General features: G+C 42.9%; 1 protein-coding gene and 1 pseudogene across 7 annotated transcripts in view; both read left to right on the top strand.

The window, feature by feature from the left end:
- The window catches only part of DOCK8 (dedicator of cytokinesis 8), a 318,437-nt gene that overhangs the window by 15,448 nt on the left and 280,833 nt on the right, over positions 1–22,156 (top strand). Inside the window, exon 1 of one of the 7 annotated variants that reach the window (XM_045772362.2) lies at positions 10,360–15,112. The exons of the other annotated variants lie outside the window; for them this stretch is intronic. Within the exon in view, the coding sequence (XP_045628318.2) occupies positions 15,111–15,112 (2 nt within the window). The 5' untranslated portion in view covers positions 10,360–15,110. Of the gene's footprint in view, positions 1–10,359; positions 15,113–22,156 lie in introns of those variants that run through there. 7 annotated transcript variants of the gene reach the window in all.
- LOC148107171 (importin subunit alpha-1 pseudogene) lies at positions 78–10,238 on the top strand (annotated as a pseudogene).

Raw genomic sequence — 22,156 nt, 5'->3', positions numbered from 1 at the left:
AGAGGGGAGGGGGGTGGGGGAATGGGATAGACTGGTGATGGGTAGTAAGGAGGGCACATATTGCATGGTGCACTGGGTGTTATACACAACTAATGAATCATCGAACTTTACATCAAAAACCAGGGATGTACTGTATGGTGACTAACATAATATAATAAAAAAAATTTAAAAAAAATGACTAGAAAAAGGGTCAGCGAGCTCTTTATTCTCAAGAGTTACCTATGGGCTTAGAGATTTGGTAGTGCTGTGGTCCAGTGTTAAGTCCTGGGCTGGGAAGAATTAAAGTGAGTAGAAGAAGAGAATACAGCAAGGAGGACAGAAAGACCAGCCTGTCAGGAAGATACATGACACGGGCTGTGTCAGAAGGATCATCCTTAGATCAGCTAGGATTGCTTTTAGCTGCTGCAGGGAACAGACAGCCCCGTTAAACAGTGGCTTCAACAGATTAGGAGTTTATTTTTCTTACATAACAAGCATTCCAGTGGTTGGCAGTCCACACTTGGTAGGATAGTCTGAGATGCCACTGCAGACCTTGTGTCTTTGTGTCCCATCCTTAGTGTGTGGCTTTCATGCTCATGGTCGTAAGGTGGTTCCTGAAACTCTAGGCACTGGAAAAACATCAAAGGCAGGAAGAAGACAGAAGGCCAAAGAGGTGTGTTGGCTAACATTGCTCCCCTTTAAGGATCTCTTCCAGAAACTGGCAACTGGACATTTGCTATATATCACATTTGGTCAGATCCCTCTACCTACAAGGGAGGTTGGTAAATACAGTTTTTATTGGCCCAGCACATTGCCACCTCCAACAAAACCTGGGTTGAGTTAGAAGGAAGGGGATAATGACTAGTGATAGGCGACTAGTGGTCTCTGCCATAGCCCCCCAAAATGGTGGTGGGCATGAATTAGTGACAGAACTTCCATTGTAGCATCATGCCACCTCCAACCCATTAATACCAGTATCAGATTCAGGCTCATCGAATTCCAGGATTCTAATGAGGAGGGATGATCCAGGCCTAATGATCTAGGCCTCATGAGGAAGGTTATCTGGGCTGATAGGTCCTGTATGAATCAGGGTAAAAGAGCTGTCATAACAAATAATCCCAAAATCTCAGTGGAATAACCCAACAAATTTTATGTTTATGCCACAGACTGACACAGGTCAGGTGGCTCTCCTCTAAGCAGTGGCTCTGGGACCCAGGCAGCTTCAACCTTATGGCTCGGCCATCTTGTAACTTTTAGGTTACTCTAGCATCATTCAGCCAATGGCCAAGAAGAAGAGACAGTGAAAGACTTTGTAGCCAGTCATTAAATACCTCAACTCAAAGTGGTACACATTACTTCTGCTCACATTACATGGTGAGAACAACTTACAAGGCCCACTGATAGGCAAGGAGGGCTGGTGAATATAGTTCTTGTCTGGCAATCACTTTCCAGCAACAAATCCTCCCTGGGAATGAGGAACGTGAATCTTTGGGGGTCAGCTAGCCATCTCTGCCATAGGGTCCCAGTCACGAAGGAGGGACAATTAACCAAATGTCAAGAAACCTATGGATAGGCCTGGTTTGCTGTGCTGTTGGCAGATAGATGTAAACCATGTGGTCTAAGTCACAGGGATTATGGGTGTGGAGAGTACCAGGGAAGCACTATCCAGATGTGTATAGTGGAAGCACCCGAGGTTCTAGATGGGGCCGCCAAGAATACAAGGCATACTTATCCCTTAAGGCAGGGTGGCTGGTAGTAGAAAAAAAAAAAAACAATTTAAAATCTCATTGAAATCGAGGACACTAGAGGTACCATGTGAAAGTGAATCTTTTCTAGAAAACCCACAGATTGGTAAGGAGCCAAGTTGCTCAGGCTTTTTTTTTTTTTCCCTCTCTCTCAGAACAAGCATTTAAAAAACATTTGAGGAAAAACCAGAAGATTAAGATATTTTTAAACAGCTTTTGAGTGATTAAATAAGAATTTTTTATTTGACAGGAAACAAGATATTATCTAAGAGAAAGAAGCATTCTAAAACATTCACTCCCACTTGAGGGGTAACCTTGTGATGCTCCCACCTTCCCCCTGTGACAATATTTTGAGAAGCTGAGTCACTTTGCTTTTCATGACTGGTTTACTCTGGGTCTGAGGAATCCTCTTGTTTTATTTGCCTTTTAATCATTTTCATAATCTGTGATATCAATCTTCTTATTCATGTTATCATTTGTAGTAACAAACAACTCAGAAAGCCCTCACTGCAGGGAGAAGAGAACATAGACCTTCAAGACAGATTCTTGGGGAGGCAAACAAGTCCAATTCCTGTCCCCTTCATTGCAATTCTCAGTGGCAGCATCTTGTGCAAGCCCTGTAATTTCCCTGAGTCTTATTTTTTTTTCCATCTGTAAAACAGAATAATGCCAATGTCACTGGGTCAAACGATATAATCTCTATGAAAATGCTACGTAAGTCAAAGAACACAACACACATTTTAACGAGACATTTGTAAAATGGGACTGAGTGCCATGTTTCTGTGATTAGTCAACATGTCCTATGTAATACACCTGGCACTGGGTCTTCTGCTAGGAAGGTGCTCAGAAAAGAAAACCAAGAGTAAGTACGGACAAAGTGAGAAAACACTGAACACGAAGAGTAGAGAAACGTCAAAAACAGCTACCACAACAACATAAAGCAAGGTCTGAACTCATTTACAAAGCCTGCCTGTCCCCCAGAGCACACACGCACATGTGCACACACACATACACCCCCCACACACTTCATGGTTCACTCAAAAGGAAAGAGATAGAAAGACCAAGGGGAAATTTGGACCTTAAATTCCCCCGTGACCTCACATTTTCTGAAAACTGAAAGAGATGCTAGACATACCCTGTTGCCTTTTGCCAAAAGTAACTTCTATGGAAAATCGTGCCAGTTCTGAGAGTCTACAGAGGGAACTTGGTAGAGCCACATAGATAATGCACGTCACGTGATCACCAGGGATGTTTATATGAGAGATGGGGAAGAAGTGTGGGAATGCAGAGCCATTCAGAAGAAGAAGTGGTTCATCCTGAAGACTAGCGGCTAGGGTTATAGACTGGAGACCACAGACCTGTTTCCTAGACTTACCTTAAGTGAAAAATGGCTTCTTATTACAAAAGCTATGGGTGTGAATTATAGAAAAAGCAGGAATGCACATGAAGCAAATATTTTTAAAATAATAATTATTTCTAGGGGTGCCTGGGAGGCTTAGTCGGTTAAGTGTTTGACTTCTTGATTTCATTTCAGGTCTTGATATCAGGGTCATGAGATCCAGCCCCCATGTGGGGCTCCGTGCTGAGAGTGGAGTCTGCTTTAGATTCTCTCTCTCTCCCTCTGCCCCTTCCCCCTCCCCGCTTGCTTTCTCTCTAAAATGAACAAACAAAGAAATAATTTCTAGTTCTTTGACCAAAAGTTTATCACTTGTAACAGCTTGATATATATAATTCTGTATCTTTAACAGCTTGATATATGTATATTTTTTCACACACATACATGCATGTTTTCTGCAAAATTGGAAGCAGGCTTATTGACTGTTTTGTAACCTGCTTTTTAATTTAAAAATACAGTATGAACAACTTTTCATGTCACTAAATATTCTTGCATGACATTTCTAAATGAACACATAACATTTCATTGTGAGGATAGATTGTAATTTTTTTTCCATTTTGAATGATTCTTCAGGATAAATGCTGGAAATTGAACCACAGACTTAAAGGTTATTCAATGATTTATATAGCTGCCCAGTTGCTTTCTGGAAGGTTTTTTGTGACATCTGTCTTTAGAATGAAATTTTAAAATACTTGAAAAATATGGCATCCCTGAACTTTGCCTTAATTCTTAGGGGGAGGTACCAAAAGATGGTTTAAGTTCAAATAGGTACAAACAGGTAAGGTCAATCTTTTATAGACACCTTCAAGAAAAAAATCAACCTCAAAAGATTGAACTGAAACCATTATTGTGATTGAGTCAATGAACCCAAAGATAAATTTGGTTTGGACAAATACTATTAATTCATGAAGTTTCCTTGTGACTACAGTTTTTAAATGAATGCTTTTCTGGATAATCTCCATCCTATTTGAGGCTATCCTCATATTAATTGCCAACATTTCCAGCTGTACCAAGAATCTATAAACTAGCCTTATTAAGGCAGTTAAATGTATGTTTTCTTGAAGAGAGTAAAATTATATAGAAGTATGAGATCACCTAGAAAAAAATTATTATGTACAATTTCTTTTTTATTGTCAAAGTTATATGCTATTTACCATTAAATCTGGCTCAGTCGGTTAAACATTTGCCTTTGTCTCAGGTCATGATCCTGGGGTCGTGGAATTCAGTCCCGTGTCGGGCTCCCTGCTAAGGGGGAATCTGCTTCTTTCTCTCTCTCTCTTTCTCCCCCTCCCCATCACTCATTTTCTCTCTCTCTCTCAAATAAATAAATAAAATCTTTAAAGAAAAATCTGACATTTAATTCTCTATTATATCTCCTTATTAATTCATTAATTAACTCACTAATTCATTAATTCATTCATCCATTCATTCATGTGACATTTACTTTTTTTAAAAAATATTTTATTTATTTATTTGACACAGAGACAGCCAGTGAGAGAGAGACAAGCAGGGGGAGTGGGAGAGGAAGAAGCAGGCTCCCAGCAGAGGAGCCTGATGTGAGGCTCGATCCCAGAACGCCGGGATCACGCCCTGAGTCGAAGGCAGACGCTTAGCGACTGCGCCACCCAGGCGCCCTGTGACAAACATTTACTTGAGCATGTACTACGTGCTAGGCACTGTTTTACACTCGGGGGATAATAGAAAGACCCTGCCCTCATAGAACTTAGGTTCTAATGATGGAAATAGATGAAATACACGGATCAATATATAATGTCGAGTGGTGTTAAGTGCTGTGAAGAAAATCGCACAGGGTGAGGGCTGTGGAGACAGCAAGTCATTTCTGGAGTGAACATGAATATTTGAGTCATGACAGGGGTCCGGTGCCCATTTTACCACTTTCTGACCAGCTTTGAGCAAGTCACTTAGCTTCTCTGGGCCTCAATTCCCCTATCTGTTAACTAAAAGATAATCTTCTTTCCTAGGGTTGTTATGGGGATTAAATGAGATTATATGGAAATTGCTTATCGTATAGGTGTTTGAGAAATATTATTCCTCTTTCCTCTTATTTTTTGGGAAAGGGAAAATGATTTGGTAAAAATAATCGAATTCTCATGTGAGATGAAGAAACTAGCATATTCTTTATTCTGTATTTAAGGAAGGGATAGGTAAAAATTTCTAAAAGGTGTTCTGTTTTCTCTGAGCAAAGTCAAATACCAGCTGCTTCTCCGGAGAGAAGGGCAGCCCCACCCTTCACATCCTCAGATATTTCTAAAATCCCTTTCAGGGCTAACAGCAACTTTGTCCTTTTATAAATTCTTCCCCTGCTCCATCCACTTAAAAGGATGAGTGTCAGGCACCAGACTCTCCTCGAGAAGAAATTTGGGCCCCACGCCTATCAACAATGATAGTAATGTGATGATGATTTTTTTCAAAATTCTGTATTGCTGAGAAGTAGAAAGAGCAATTGTATAATGTGTCTTCACTGACCGGGGAAGACTAAGATAAACTGGGAGAAACTGAGAAACCAGTGGTATGTTTCTTGTCCTGCCAGAAGGAAAGAGAGACACAATGTGATCACTAATAATTATTTTAAAACATTAATTCTTGGGGCGCCTGGGTGGCTCCGTCGGTTAAACGTCTGCCTTCGGCTCAGGTCATGATCCCAGGGTCCTGGGATCGAGCCCCCTGGGTCGGGCTCCCTGCTCAGCCGAGAGTCTTCTTCTCCCTCTCCCTCTGCTGCTCCCCCCAGCTCGTGCTCTCTCTCTCTTTCTCTCAAATAAATAAATAAATAAATAAATAAAATCTTTAGCCACGCCATCTTTGAGTTGACCCATGGTGGACGTTTTGAGGACAGCTGACCCGCAGCCTCCTGTGGAAGCCTGAGCCAGCTGCGTAGCTTTCTGCCTTTGTCTCATGACCATGTCCCCCAACGAGAATGCTAATTCACCAGCTGCCTGCCTTAACAGATTCAGGAACAAGGGGAAAGACAGTACAGAAGTGAGGTGGCGCTGAATAGAAGTTCACGTGGAGCTGAGGAAAGCTAAGAAGGTTGACCAGATGCTGAAAAGGAGAAACGTAAGCTGATTTCCTGAGGATGTTACCTCTCCACTGGAGGGAAACCACAACGACCACGGCACTGCCAATTGGTCTGTTGATGACATTGTCAAAGGCATGCATAGCAACAGTTTGGAAAGCCACCTCCAGGCTACTCAAGCTGCTGGGAAGCTAGGGTAGAATAGCCCCCCATAGACAATATAATCTGGGCTGGGTTGATTCCAGAATCTGTGTCCTTCTTGAGCAGAACTGACCATTCAGTTTGAATCTGCTTGGGCTCTCACTAGCATTGCTTCCAGGACATAGGAACTGACCAAGGCTATGGTAGACGGAGATGCTATCCCAGCATTCATTTCTCTGTTGGCATCTTCCCAGACCCACATCAGTGAACACCGTATGGGCTCTAGGAAACATTGCAGGCGATGGTTCAGTTTTTCGAGACTAGGTTATCAAGTACGGTGCAGCTGACCCACTATTGGCTCTCCTTGCAGTTCCTGATATGTCATCTTTAGCATGTGGTTACCCACGGAACCGGACTTGGACACTTTCAAACCTTTGTCGCAACAAGACTCCTGCACCCCCGTTAGATGCCAGTGAGCAGATTTTTCCTACCTTAGTTCGTCTCTTGCATCATGATGACCCAGAAGCTTTAGCAGATACTTGCTGGGCCATTTCTTACCTTCCTGCTGGTCCAAATGAACGGATTGAAATGGTTGTGAAAACAGGAGTTGTGCCCCAGCTTGTGAAGCTTCTAGGAGCTACTGAATTGCCCATTGTGACTCTTGCACTAAGAGCCGTAGGAAATATTGTCACTGGGACAGATGAACAGACTCTGGTTGTAATAGACGCAGGAGCACTTGCTGTCTTTCCCAGCCTGCTAACACACCCCAAAACTAACATTCAGAAGGAAGCTACATGGACAACATCGAACATCACAGATAGTCGCTAGGACCAGATACAGCAACTTGTGAGTCGTGGACTGTCTCATTCCTCATTGCTGTTCTCTCTTAGGCAGATTTTAAGACACAAAAGGAAGTTATTTGGGATGTGACCAACTCAACAAGTGGTGGGACGGTTGAACAAATGGTATATGTCGTTCATTGTGGCTTAATAGAACCATCGATGAATCTCTTAACTGCAAAAGATACCACAATTATTCTGGTTCTTTCTGGATGCCATTTCAAACATCTTTCAGGCTGCTGAGAAACGAGGTGAAACCAAGAAACTTAGTATAATGAAGGGAGATGGTGGAGGTTTGGACATATGGAAGCTACAAAACCATGAAAAGGAGTCTGTGTACAACGTTCATTAAACTTGACTGCGAAGTATCTCTCTGTAGAGGAAGAGCAAGATCAGAAGGTTGTACCAGAAACTACCTCTGAAGGCTGTCGGTTCCGAGTTCAGGATGGCACTCCTGGGACCTTTAGCTTTTAGATCGTACAGCTGAGGCACAAAGTTGTTTGTTGTGTACTCTGTGGTAGATGTTTGTCTTACTGTTTCTATACTAAGAACTCTTTTTCGATGTGTTTTGTTGTTGTAGCACTTTTTACAACGAAATTCTCTTTGACCCGTTCTGAACCGTACAAACTGTACGAAGCTCCTCCTCTCAGTGAGTTTCTTATTTCTACATGGAATCTTCTCTCTTGCTGTGTCCTGTAAATAAAGATTAAATTCCACCCTTTTCTTTAAAAAAAATCTTTTAAAAAAAACCAACATTAATTCTTGTACTTATTAACACTGGCTATGTCCTTCCCATGCATGTAATTCTATATATTATTATATATTCATATGCATATAATTATGTCTTGTATTATTAAATTATATTGTTATAGTTCTGTAATTCTCATAACAGCCTAAAAGGTGAAGGGTGTTCTTCTTATTGCAAGGTGTGGTTTTTTTTTTTTTTAAAGATTTTATTTATTTATTTGACAGAGATAGAGACAGCCAGCGAGAGAGGGAACACAAGCAGGAGGAGTGGGAGAGGAAGAAGCAGGCTCATAGCAGAGGAGCCTGATGTGGGGCTCGATCCCACAACGTGGGGATCACGCCCTGAGCCGAAGGCAGACGCTTAACCGCTGTGCCACCCAGGCGCCCCGCAAGGTGTGGTTTTGGAAACCGAGGCTGGGTCAGGTTCTGCTGTCGTGAGTGGTAAAGCAGTGGTGGAAACTCAGGTGTAGGAAACCCAGCTCAGGCCAGAGCCATACTGTTCACCCCTTGCTACTTGTCATTGCCAGCCCCTGCTGCCAGCAAGCCAGCTTCCTGCCGACGTCAGTTCTCACCATGGCCTTGCCGTGGAATTTGTTGAGATTGTTTTTTCCATATGCCATAATATGTTTAGTTTCGCCTCAGATGGGCGAGCAGATTAACTTTCAAGAGAGATGGACTGTCTCCACTCTAAACACAGCTAGACGTGACTTTCCAGTGTCTGAAAACCCTGGGGTGGAATCCCTTCATCACAGCACAAACACCCTTTTATGGGGTTGGTTTTTTCATCTTTCTATTAGAGAGGGCCAACACTGATACGATTTTTCTCTGGAATTAGCTGTGAACAGAGATGCATTTTCAAACTCAAAATTCTAACCTCTCCCCCCCACACCACTAAAACTAGAAACAGTCTGCTTAAAACACTATCCAGCCTTCAGGGACTTCATCAACTCAGTGATATAATGCATGAAACTTGATTTTCAGATGGAAAGGAGAAGAATGTTTGGGATGTTGGGAGATGATGTCTCTGTTTGGGTGCACAACTCCATTCACATCTGGCCCCTTCAAACCAGTGCATGTTCCCACTGGTGGGGTCACGGCTACATTCATTCTCTGGGAAGACTTCATAATGTGGAGTCAGAGATGCTGCCCTGGGGATCAGTCTTGGGTTCTAGTCTCTGAAACCAAGGACATTTGAATTTTAGGTACAAAGAAGAAAGATCTGACTGGCCCCCAAAGAATTCAGTATTTACTGACTGACATGTTTTGTTTAATGTCGAGATTCCCAGGGAGCCCCAGTTTGGACAACTGCTCTTTCCAACTGCCCAGCTATGTTCTTTCCTTCTTCCGTGAGGTCTCAAGTGGCTCCAGATGAAATGAGGTGTGCGTGTGCTCGTGGGAGTAGAGTTACTCTATATATCTCATTGCCCAAATCCACTGACTCTGACACCCACGGTGTTCCCCACCCCACCCTCTAGAAGAGTATGTCGGTGAAAGGGACGCTTTGACTCTCAATCCCCCTTTCATACAACACCACCGTCCATCCTCAAAGAATCTGTGGGCCCAGTACTCCCAAGGCTTGTCAACTTGGTCTTTAATATTGGCTTTCAAAATTTTTTCACCACAATCCATGAAAAGAAATACACTTAACATTACATCTAATATTCTCTCTTCCTCTCTCTCTCTGTCTCTCTCTCTCTCATACACACACACACACGCTGAAACAGGCTTCAAGAAACCATATTTAACTTGTACTAGATCTTTTCTATTCTTTTCTGTTCTATAGTATTCTTTCAAATGCTTATCACGACCCACTAAATTGACCTCAGATCAAACTTTGGTAAATCAGACACTGCCTTTTATACACACAGAGCACTCTCTACTCTTTCTCCCTAGCATTTATCTCAGTCTGTAACCCTAACTTTGTGTGATTGTTTAACACCCTCTTGCCCCTAGTAGACTGGAAGCTTTGAGAGAGTAGGTTTTGCCCACCTCGGAATCTTCAGTCCAGCACACAGGGTGTTGCATGTAGTAGATGTTTAGTAAATATTCATCAGAGAATTAATAAACTAATTAATGTGGCAGCCTTCCCCAGGTCTGCGTGGTTATTTTCTAGAATTCCATCATGTTTCTCAAGACTAGCTAATATTTGCACCCATCTGTGGGAGTTTGTGGCTCAGAAGTGTTGCAGGCACCCTCCCCCCACTTGTCAGGTGGATTTATCATTCTGGCTCACCCATCTTGAGGCTACTTTGCTGGAGGTCCTGGACCCCTAAGGCATCACTCAGACCATAGGCCGTCTTCAGCTAACAGCACGGGTTGTTAGCTTTGCAGGATATTTCTTTTCTTTTTTTTTCAAATGGGCAGCTCTTAAAATATTCATAATACATCTCCAGTGTTGAAATCATTAGGCATCTTGAAAAACAGTGAAGAAATTGTAGGGTTCTCGCAGAGCCCTCCAATAAGGCTGACTCCTACCCTTCTCCCTACCATAGACTGGCTCCATTTGCATCTACTCAGTGTGAGGTACCAGATACTTTCCCAAATATCTCTGATCCTCACACAATTCCAGGTCACCGGCAGAATAGGGATGCCGTCCAAGATCTGTTGGGTCAGTTGGATGACATCAAGATATAGATGCTAAAACTTTAAACTCATTTTACCAACCTAATATGGGACTTGGAGATAACTGCTCAGACAATTTAGGCAAACAAACAACTGAAAAGGGCAACCCCCAAATGATCCCTATTGATCTATTTTTTATCAGACTGAGGCGGGAGAGGCACAAGAAACTGCCTTTAGGTGTTCAATATGGGGGTGATTTCTTTGTGGTAGAAGGAAGGACAAACACATGTTTGAAACCTTCAAAATATACCTATGAAATGATCCCATTTTCTAAGTGGCCTTGCTGTTGAATCCAGAGATTGAAGGCGTGTAATTCACAGGTAATTTACCACTTTTTAAGTAAGTCTTTCAACAAGTCCAGGGAAGTTGGATGAAGGGTGGGGCCGCAGAAAAAATGAGATTTTTGAGATTTTTTTTCTTTTGAGCGTTGAATTTAGGATTTCTTTTTCTCTCTTTTTTCTTTTTATCTTTTCTTTTGTTTCTTTTTTTGGGGGGGACAAACAGGGGCAGGGAGAGAGAGAGACTCCCAAGCAGGCTCCATGCCTAGAATGTAGTCTGACGTAGGGGTTGATCCCATGACCCTGAGATCATGACATGAGCTGAAATCAAAAGCCCAACCAACTGAGCCACCCAGATGCCCCTGAATTTAGGATTTCTTAATTGGCGTTGAAGATCACATGTGAATATTATTGAGTATTTAAAAAGTTTTAAGTGACTTAAATGTTCTCCTTTTGACACTTAGTAAAAATATTTTTACACAGCCACAATAGAATATAATTCCACATAAATTTCACACCTGAAGTATAGAAAGAAACGTACTTCCTTGTTTATGATACTATTAATTTGAATTCACTGTTTGTTTTTAGTGCCTCTTTAAAGTCAGCTGGAGAAACAGATCATGAGCTGCTATTTTATATCTTTTCACTGCTCCCACATTTGGTAAATTAGTCAAATATGGCCAGTTAATGAGCTTCTAGAATTTACTTGAATTTGCTAATCTTTTAACCAAAAGGGCACTTTTGAAAAAAAAACAAAAAAAAAAAACCTTTTATGGTGTCCATTTGTCATTTTTAAAATATTCAACCTAGTTTTATGGCAGAGAAATCTTTGTTTAAAAAATGTGGCAGTCTCTGGGGAAATAAGTATTTCCAGTTTAATTTCTCCTGATAGTATTATCATTTATAAGTAAACCAAAATATTTCTAATTCCCTTCCATGTCTCTATATAAATTGTGTTAAAACGTTCTTTTCTGATCTTCTCTAAATTAAAAAACACAAGTGAAGTTGAGTAAACAAGCTGTATAGAGTTTGGGTTAAAACTCCAATGTCTTCAGAAAAGGAAGCTTGTATTGGGAACAGTGCAGTTGCTGGTAATCTAGTCGGGGGGTAAAGCGCCTCATTTGAGGTGTCTCTTCTGGGGAACACCAACAGTGAGGCGTTCCGTCCATCCACACTCAGCCTCTACCTTGGGCTTGTGTCCCTGGAGCCCCAGAGGGACTCATCCCTTGTTTGGTTATTTTTCCCTACACTTGCCTGGGTATGCATCTTTTATTTTTTAATTTTAATTTTTTTAAGATTTTAGTTATTTATAAGAGAGAGAGAGAAGGGACAAGCATGCTTCATGCTGAGTACAGAGCCCAGCGCGGGGCTCTGTCTCATGAATCTAAGATCATGACCTGAGCCAAAATCAAGAGTCAGATGCTTAACCAACTGAGCCACCCAGACACCCCTCAAAATTTGTTTTAGATTGTAGGATGGGAACAATGCTTCTTAAACCAGAGAAACTGCTTAACCGACTGAGCCACCTAGGTGCCCCAGTAGGCACATTTTTAAATAAAACATTAACATTGCCCTGTTCTTTGGTCTCCCACATTGAACTTTCTAGCATCATATGGCCTGGCTTATTACCAGATTTATTTGGTCAATTTCACATTTCTTCCTTTCAAAGAAACACTGTTCACCTATGTAAAGAGCTCTTTTTTCCCCTTTTATCTGATTCAATTATCAGGGCCTGAAGAAAATGGGGACATAAGTGGTGTTGCCTTTAGACCCCCTCCACCTTCCTGTCCCCTTCCCTCCTTGGCTGCACCCATTTCCAGCATGTTCTGGGATTCTCGTCCAGACATGGTCTCCAAGGGTTCTAACTGTACCTTTCTTCTCCCCCAACCACCTTCAAAACCAGCCGCCAGCTGTTCCATCTTCAACATGAATTGGTTTGGGCTGGTAAGGACTTAGTGTGGTATTACTCACAGAGTTAGCTGCATTTTTACCGAGATAATGTTACTAAATGCAGGGTTGCTGTCCGAGGAAGCAGGACTGACGCTGGAAAGTAGGGACTTTCCACAAACATCATCACCTTAACAGATGGACATTTGTGGCCTGATCTTGCTACCTCATTCGAGGTGCCAGAGTTCGGTGCGGACAACACCGAATGCGGACTTCCCAGAGAAGGATTACACAGAGCAGGGAGGCCACACTGTCCTGGGGGAAACTCAGTGCCCCATCTTCTCCTTTCTGTCTTGGTGCCTGGTTGTCTCTGTAACTGCCATTTCTGCTGTAATCACTTCTCCTACCTGACAGTAGGACTGCTGGGAAGTTGCCCAGGATCTTGGGTTAGCGTCAAGGGATGGCAAGCTTTCAAGTCCAGAGATAACCCTATGGCATGACTTTTGGGGTCAGGACTTCCTTCACCACAGTGTTCATATCATCCCAAATTTGCCTCGGTGACTTCTCTCTGCCAGCCAACTCTAAAGCAGCGCAAAGACAAGTGTCCACCCAACACTTGGCCTGCCTCGGACCACAGTCTGTTACTTCCAAAGGCAAATGAAAGAGAAAAGTCAGTGATGTTTTTTATCCGGTGTCAGCTCCCATCTGACAGCCTCAATACATTTTCCTTAAAAAATGTGTCATGTAGACTATCAAACCCTTCTTTTCTGTCCCTGGTGGGTTAGAGTGTGTCGCCTCTGCCACGTTTATTTGGGCCTTTCAGAGAGCATGCTGTTACTTTTAATTATAGCCTCAAGACAATTTGTAGCACCCTGAAAATTTTATGACATTGCCATTGGCCCAATGTCCCTCTCCCTTATTTCTGACCACAGGCTTTATAAGCAGGAATCACGTCTTGGGACCGTCAGAACTTCTCGGCAGGATTCTACAAGCTAAGGACCTTTTAAGTTGTCCTGTGTCCCGGACAAGCATTTACCGTATTTTGAGGATCACATGGAGCTCAAGATGTGAGGGCAAGAGAGGGCTGGGGTGTTTATTATTAAACTGACAGGAAACAGCTCAGGCTCATTGGCTGCTGCTTTCGGCTGGGCAAAAGAGGATAAATTAATTGCTTTATAGAAATTCCTTTCTGCATTCTTTAGGAAAAAATTTTCCATGTAAGCTAAATGATCAAACTGAGCAGTTTGGGGCTCAACAACTTTGACATTGTCCCTTGAAGGAATGAAACAATTAAAGCAACTGATTTCCTCTGAGAAAAGGCCATTTATAATAATCTATGTCCTCTGCAGAAAATATTCACAGTAGATTCATTGCAAGACCCTCTAATACCGCATAATATTGGGTTTTCCTTTAATGCTTCCCCATGTTTAAGGCATGTACTTACCTGGAGCTGTTGCTGATCCTTTTCCCCTCATTCCCAAAAGTTATCCCAGTACCACCCTTTGGGAATAAATAGCATTTAAAGGGCCCTAAGGGGAAGAAAACCAATAAAAAAAACCCCAAAACTGAAGACAGTTGGCTAGGAGAGTTGGCAGGATGTGTATAATTCCAGGGAGGGGTTTCATGAAGATGGAGAAGGTCAGCAGTGTCTGATGTAAAGAAAGGTCAAGTTAGAACAGGACAGGAAAGAAGTCGCTGGCTGCCCAGCGAAAGGTCATCCATGGCTGTATCAAGGACACTTCTGCAGAGGGGCGAGGGTGGACGCCTGAGGACACCGGAATAGGCAGTGTGAGGGAGCAGAGAGGAAGTAGAGGCTTGGTGCTCAGGGGAAGGGGAGAGAGGAGCCTGACAATGAAGGTTTTCTTTTCAGATGGGACTGAATCGAGCAGGTTTCTAGGAAGAAGCAAGGAGTCAGGGAATGGAGGGTACTGGCCAAGACAGGATATGATGCATTTCAGGTGGAAAGAGCTGGAATAAAAACTTGAATGAAATTTCTGTTCTGGGTGCCTTTTCTGCCTTCCCCGTCCCACATCCTGGAAAAGTATTTGGTGCATGAGCAGATTTTGGGCTTCGAAGGGCTTCACTTTTATTGTGCTTGGGATTCGTTCCTTGGTGAAACAGACACAAAACTGTACACACAAGAAGAAAATGATATTTGATGAAAACTCACCCTTCAATAAATGCTCTTAAATCTTTTGCCTGTTGCTCGAATGGGTATTTGAATGACATTTGCAATATATTCCAAGACTACTTACCCCTGGAAGGATTCATGGTTTTGGAGCTGAGTTCAAAGTCTCAAAAACAAGCCAAAACCTGTTCCTTTCAGTAGTCAGGGTAAAGTTTAACATCCTTCTTCGGAAAGCTTCCCCGCGGTAAGCTTGCCACTGCTAAGCTGCTGGAAGAGGAAAATGCCAGAAGTTTAACTCCTATAGCAACTGTCTTATGTAAGTTACATAACCATTCTTAATTTGTAAAGCAGAGGTAATAATACCTACCTCACGGAGTTGTTGTGAGGATTAAATGGGCCAACTGTCAGACAGTAAGCACGTATTGTGAGTTTACGTGCTTCACTGTAGTAATAGTAGTTACAGCAGCGGGCTTTTCCAGGTTATAAGGATTATAGACACTGTCATGTTGCCTCTGTTAATAGTGAATTATTTTAAGGATGTACCACAAGGTAAGAACAGGAGCCTACTTTGCCAGCACATTGGGTCTGCATATCCAAGGGCAATTCTTTTCTCCCTCCCCCTCTCCCCCCCCACCCGCCAACATTTACAAACTGCAGATTTCACATGAAAATCCAAATTTTGGTAGCACTAGGCATGTCGTGCTGCACGGCAACGATGCTCTGTCTGGAGCTCAACATTCCCTCACTTCTGCACACGGGTCTGGGATCTCAGGTTTGTCAAGGTTAGTGCCAGTCCCTGCTACTAGTAGACATGGGCCCGGGGCCTCCATGGAAGGCTGTGCAGGTTGCTCACTGTATAAGGCACCCAGCTATGGGGCCAACTAGGGGCTGAATTCCTATCATCTGCAAGGGGCAATTCTTAAAGCCTGACAGATTTGGGACTCAGGGTCTCCTTTTCTTCCTTTCTCTACCTGTTCCCCCTTCCTCATCTACTAGCCCTGCTGACATTTTTCCATTTCATGGGTTCTTCTCACTTGTAGCTTCCACTGCTTTACACCTTCTGTTTACTGCCTCCTGTCTGTGTTTCCACGCCTCTGCCCACGCCTCCATGCTTGACAGGTTCAACTCATTTGCCTAAGATCAGGTGATGAAGGTGATTTGAACCAAGGTGGTGAAGGTGGATTTGAACCAAGCTTATCACTTGTCGGAAAATGATTACTGTGTAAGTTAGCATGAAGACCTCGAAGATTATTTATTAGATTTGCTTATTAAAAAAAACTCCTGTATAGATTTCCTTCCTTCCTAAATGAGGACAGTCTTTATTGTTAACTTTTCTGCATAGCCCACATGCATTTAAACTAACTTGTTATTTCCTGGTCTAAGGAAAAACTCGGAGAGGGGCCAAGTTGATCCTAGGACATTCAAAGGCACAAAGTGCTTTATTCTGGCCTTGGGACAAGGGCTTGATTCAAAAAGTGTGTTTGTCTGAGACTAGCTGTGAAAACCTGATTTTACCTTCTTGACTGTCCATCTCTCTTGGAAAAGGACTGGACCCCCATTCTCATCATTGCTTTTTCGTACTCATTATCTTCCTCAGCCCCCTAGCCCCCCGTGGGACAGTCTGGGCTTCTTTCCTCAGTGTTCCTATATGCGGTTAGCAAAAGCGGGGTAAACTGAACAGTGATCTGACACCATGGCCGATTTCTTTTCTGTAATTATTCTCTCAAGTGACTAATCCTTCAACCCACTGAAACACTTCCTTAATGCTTTAGAGTGGTGGGAATTATATAGGTCAGAGATTCGTGCCACCTTTAAATCATAACCCATAGATTTCTGCTTACTTAGTGATTGTGCTTACTTAATGCAACTTTCTGTAGGAGCAAAGACCACAGCGGACTTTCTTGGGCATTAAGAGAACCGAGTTCTCATTTCATCTCTGCCACTTGCAAGGCCTGTTAGTTTCAGGCAGTGGCTTAGCCTCACTGAGTGTTTTCCGACTTGTCCCCGCCCTTCCCTGAGTGTTGCTGGCTTGTCTTGCTCACCGCCTAGGCAGTGAGGCTCGGACAGGGAAGGTGGGCCTTCGAAAGATTCTAAAATTGTGCTGAAACGAGATACTAGCAAAGCTGGAGATGTGTTCCCTGGGTTCTTGTGGGGAACACCTTGTGCTTGACCGAAAGGGATGCGGCAGGAAGAGCTGTGTGTGTCGGCTTTGCACCCCCGATGTGTGATAGCTGCATTTCAGAAATCAGTTTTAGGGTTTTCGTTTCTAAAATCTCATTCGTGTTAGTTACCGCATATTAACTTCAACCTCAGCATGTTTAGCTCACAATCACCTGGTTCAAAGGCAATTGAACATCCTCAAGGATCCTAACTCCACACTCTCCATTGAGAAAAGAGGGTGCGGCCAACATTTTGAATTGCGTTCAAATGCAGCTTTTTATAAAACACAAAGCACTCAAGAACTGGAGGAAGTTAAAGCTATATGTTATTCCCTTGTTAACGGTGAGAAGTCAAGCTATTTCCTTGTGTGTTTAATATGTGGGAACTGCATAGGAGATTAGTTTAATGGGAACCACAATATCAACAGTAAGATTCATTCTTTTTTTTTTTTAAGATTTTATTTATTTATTTGAGAGACAGCAAGAGAGAGAGAGAGAGAGCATGAGCTGGATGAGGGGCAGATAAGAAGCAGACTCCCCGCTGAGCAGGGAGCTCGACTGATCCCTGGACCCCACGGATTATGACCTGAGTCAAAGGCAGACGCTCTTAATGTAATAGCCTGACTCAGGGCAGAATTCACAAACCCTTAGTAGCCATATGAGTGGCTGAAGAAGAATTTGATCAGCAAGATCTCACAGAGATGTCATCCCATTCCACAATTCGTTATGGATTAAGATTTCTGAACAAGACCATCCTTCTAAACCCTTATGGACTCCACAGAACATCTGAGGAGAGACAATGAGTAATTCCTACCTCTGACTATTTGGTTACTGGTCCATATGCTGGCTAAGCTGAGAGCATGCCTTCTGAAACAGATCCTGTAGTTATTCAACATTGATCGCACAGTTCATCCTACTTATGTGAGCGCTATTACCTTTCTTTTGCTTTTTTCCTGTAAAATGTCCTTCTCTTCCATCTTTCCTCCTTTCTCTTTCTTCTTAGCTTTTGTAACCTAAAGTGCCTTGGACTTGTTTGCGTGGTGGTGAGAAGGAGAATATTTACTTAGGCTATGCAGGGAACCTTGACCTTATTGCCTTACAAATAAAGCATTCCCCTGCTGGGGCAAGAAATTACAAACAGAACCACATTCTTCTCCTAGTTCCATCCGAGGGAGCCCCAAGTACATATTATCACCTGAGAGTCTGAGGTTGGTTTCACAGTGAGCTCAGTTTCCCCATCAGATTTCCCACTGGCTTTCAGTTCCTAAAGGCACTTGTTGCTTCTTCTCAAAGTGTACTTTGGGCCGATTGCACTTGAACCTATGGGGTTGTTAAAAATGCAGATTCTGGCCATGAAGAGACCAATGGAACAGAATCTTGGGAGGTGAGGGCCAGATGTCTGCCCTGTTGCCCAACTCCCAAACTCACTCTTATCTGTGCTCACATTGGAGGCTCGCCGCTGGAAGGAAAAGGATTGCAGGACAGAGATGGCAAAGGTGGTGTTCCAAGTTTGGTGAAGTTAACATTGTTGTTACAGAATTAACTTGAATATCGGGAGGCTTCGTATTAAAGTTTTCTAAAACAGGCGAAAAGAAAGGAACACTATCAGGTGTGTGCCCAGTTAAAAGTATTTTGCATAATTTTCTGGGAGTCGAAACAGTATGTCTTCAGGTCATCCTTATTGTTATTTTGAGACTTTTTTGACTGTTTTGATTTTAAGAAGGGTAGTAAGGAAAAAAATCATCAATTAATAGAGAAAGAAATCAATTTCTTTATATACAGTCTTCACATTTGCCATGACTCTTGAAAAGTTATATGACTTTCCCCTTTATGTGCTCTACTCTTTTGTCATTTTTCAGTATTAGGAATAATTTATATCCATTGGTATAAATTTTGCTATACTTTATACACAATAAATTATTATTCTAATATTGCACAGCAGGAAAAATACTGCATAAGAAACCTCTTCCCCTCCCCCCCCCCAAATTGGATGAGCTGTTGTTTTTAGGCAATAATCTCGACTTAAAATACCTTTTTGGTCCATAACTCATGCTTCATAATTTCACCATAGTATCCACCACCTTGAATAACTCTTTAGTGCACAGAGTGTATTTGAATTTATTAGGAAGGGACTTAAGGGAATTTTATTTCTGCATATATCACACTAACATGACAAACCCTTTATTTTAATTTATTTTTTTAGAGAGAGAGAGCATGGGCAGGGCAGAGGGGCAGAGGGGGAGAGAGAGAGAATATCTTAAGCAGATTCCAGGCTCAGCACGGAGCCCCATGCAGAGCTCGATCCCAGGACCCTGAGATCATGGTCTGAGCCAAAATCAAGAGTTGGCAGCTTAACGGACTGAGCCACCCAGGTGCCCCGACACGATGAACACTTTAGTAAGGGATGAGCAAAGGAACTTATTTTTATAACTGGGTAGAAAGGTTATTAAGGATACAGCATCAGGATTTTTATGGCGTGTAGTGGATGGAAAACAAGAACGAGGCTCTTCCTGGGGCCAGCAGGAAAGACTATGTACAGAAAAGATAAAAGACATCGGGGCTTCCTGACAGATGTTGGCGGAAGACTGGGCATGGCCTCTGGACCAGGATGAGTGCTGCAGCTGAGCGGGTGTGAAGGTGCCCATCCAGCCCAGGGACCCACCTGGGAGAGGAGACAGGGCTCCTTAGGTCAGGCGCTGCTTCCGAACTGGCTCCAGTCACTCAGGTCTTCTCTGCCTCCATTCCCTTTTCTGGAAAATGGGGATATTACTTGTCCCATGAGAAAGCTGTGTGCAGATGAGTGTGACTTTACAGAATGTGTTTAATACTCAGAACTTATAAAGACATACATTTCAGAAGCCTCGGGGAGAGATTTCCTCTGCTCTATGAGGAGCTAAATATGGTAGTTGAAGTGGGGTCTGGTCACATTTTCTTTTTGAACAATTTTCCCTCATTTTGGCCATCTCCTGCCCTCCCATGAAGGCACTGAAAGATTGTCTTGCCTTGGATGCCTACAGTCATGAAACAGCAGGACCATGAGCAAAAGATCACTGGATAGTGTAGTGCTTGGTTTAGAATAAGGAAGCTTGTTACAAAATACAGAAGCTCGGGAGCGCCTGGGTGGCTCAGTCCGTGAAGCGTCTGCCTTCGGCTCAGGTCATCATCCCAGGGTCCTGGGATTGAGCCCCGCACTGGGCTCCCTGCTCAGCAGGGAGTCTGCTTCTCCCTCTCCCTCTGCTGCTCCCCCTGATAGTATGTGCTCTCTCTCTGTCAAATAATAAAAAAAAAATCTTAAAAACAAGAAGAACAACAAAACAATATAGAAACTCAGACATCAGTGCACATTTGCATATAAGCTTCTCTTAAGGGCAGGGAACTTTGTCTGCTTCCCTCACTGTGGAATCTTGAAAAGGTAATGTTTGTTGGAAGAAGAAGTCAAGATCAGACTTCTGGGCTTATGTCTCCTCTTTCCTTCCTATTCTTCCTAAGAGATTCCCTTCCTTCTACAACTTTCCTCATCTGCTCTCCCTCCAAAACATTGCCCCTTGTAGACTCCAGTCCTCCCCCTCCCCCACTAAAGAGCTCTTTCCTAAAGTAAACAATAGTTAGCCATTAATAGCTTCATAACTTAGGAACAATGTGACTTCTCTGGTGTAAGAAGCATGGTTCCCATCCTCCAATCTAAAATAAATGTGGAGGGGCACCTGGGTGACTTAGTCAGTTAAGCGTCTAACTCTTGGTTTCGCTCAGGTCGTGATTTCAGGGTTGTGGATCAAGCCCCGCCTTGAGCTCCATGCTCAGCCCAGAGTCTGCTTGAGATTCTCTCTCTCCCTCTCCCTCTGCCCCTCCCCCCATATGCGTGCGCTCTCTCCCTCTCTCAAATAAATAAATAAATAAATAAAATCTTTACAAATCTGTAAAATTAAATAAACTTTGAGGGAAAAAATGCAGATGGTTTGGGATTGGGGGATTGGGTCATTTTGGGGTGATTTATTTGTATAAAGTGGCATAGTTTGGCTAACTCTGAGGAGGAAATATAAACGTTGGTAAATGAATGTCTGTTAGAATCTTGATTTTCAAATTACCAGGGTAGGCAGGGTTAGTTAGGCGAAGGGAGGTGGTCAGATGGCCGAGTCCAGTCTGAGGGTGGGTGAGTGGAAGGCAAGGGCAGGCTGGCAGGTGGAGCTGGAATTTGTCGGCTCACAGCAGACGAATCATTCTCAGAGTTGAGAGTGCTTCAGAATCACTTGGAGGGCTTGTGAAAACACAAAAGTTTTGCCCCTCACCCCCGGAGAGTTTAGGATTCAGTAGGTCTGGCGTGGAGCCCAAGTATTTGCTTTTCTAACAAATTACTGGGGGATGTTGATGTCGCTGGTTCCGGGGACCACACTTTGAGAACAGTTGCGATATAGAAAGAGTATGAAGATACAGCCAATCTTGCTAGCCTCCGCTTAGTACGTCTGTCCACCACAAGCGGAGGCTGGGCTCAAGAGCAAACAGAAACTTTCTCAGTTGCCCCAGTAGATTCCACGATTTAAGGTAGGAAACTGACAAGAAAGGAGGGGGTTAAAATCGTCCCATTTCACCTTATAGTAAAGGCATTTTTGTACATCACAGCTGCAGTCCCCTTGGGTTGTAGAGGCCACAAGTCTCTTGGGGTCTTACTGAAGGCACTTCACTTAGACACAGACTTGCTGCTAATTCGCTGCCTTGGCCCGCATATCTGAAAACACATAGCCCCATTATATGGTCTTGGATGAAAAACAAGCATGTGGCCTCTCAATGGCCAAGGAGCTGGCCAAGCCCAGGACAGATAATTTAGATAAATCACAAGTCAGAGTGGAGAGATGAGGTGCTTTTAATTAACGGCACCCAACAATGTTTGTTGAGTTTAATGGAATCCAGGTGGATACAGGGGCTCAAAGTATGCTGAGAACACAGTTTTATTTAGAAATTCCAGGAGACAAAGAGACAAAATAGTAAAAGAACCCTCCAGAGACTCTTAAGATGTTCAGGCTCATTCCTGTGTCTCAGCAGAAGAATTTATGCTATTTAGAAAACTGACAACCTTGTAGGTTAAAAATGTATGTGTGCATACACAATTTCTGTCACAAAATTAGGGCAACCACTGCACAAACTATATGGAAAAAGAAAAGAGAATAGAAAGAAAAGACTATTCTTGTCTCTCTAACGTATTTGTG

This window comes from Ursus americanus, chromosome 34 (assembly GCF_024610735.1).
Source record: "Ursus americanus isolate L20-20 chromosome 34, mUrsAme1.1.p, whole genome shotgun sequence".
Taxonomy (NCBI): Eukaryota; Metazoa; Chordata; class Mammalia; order Carnivora; family Ursidae; genus Ursus; species Ursus americanus.
Note: the sequence above shows the minus strand (reverse complement) of the source record. Positions and strands in the feature narration are given on the sequence as shown.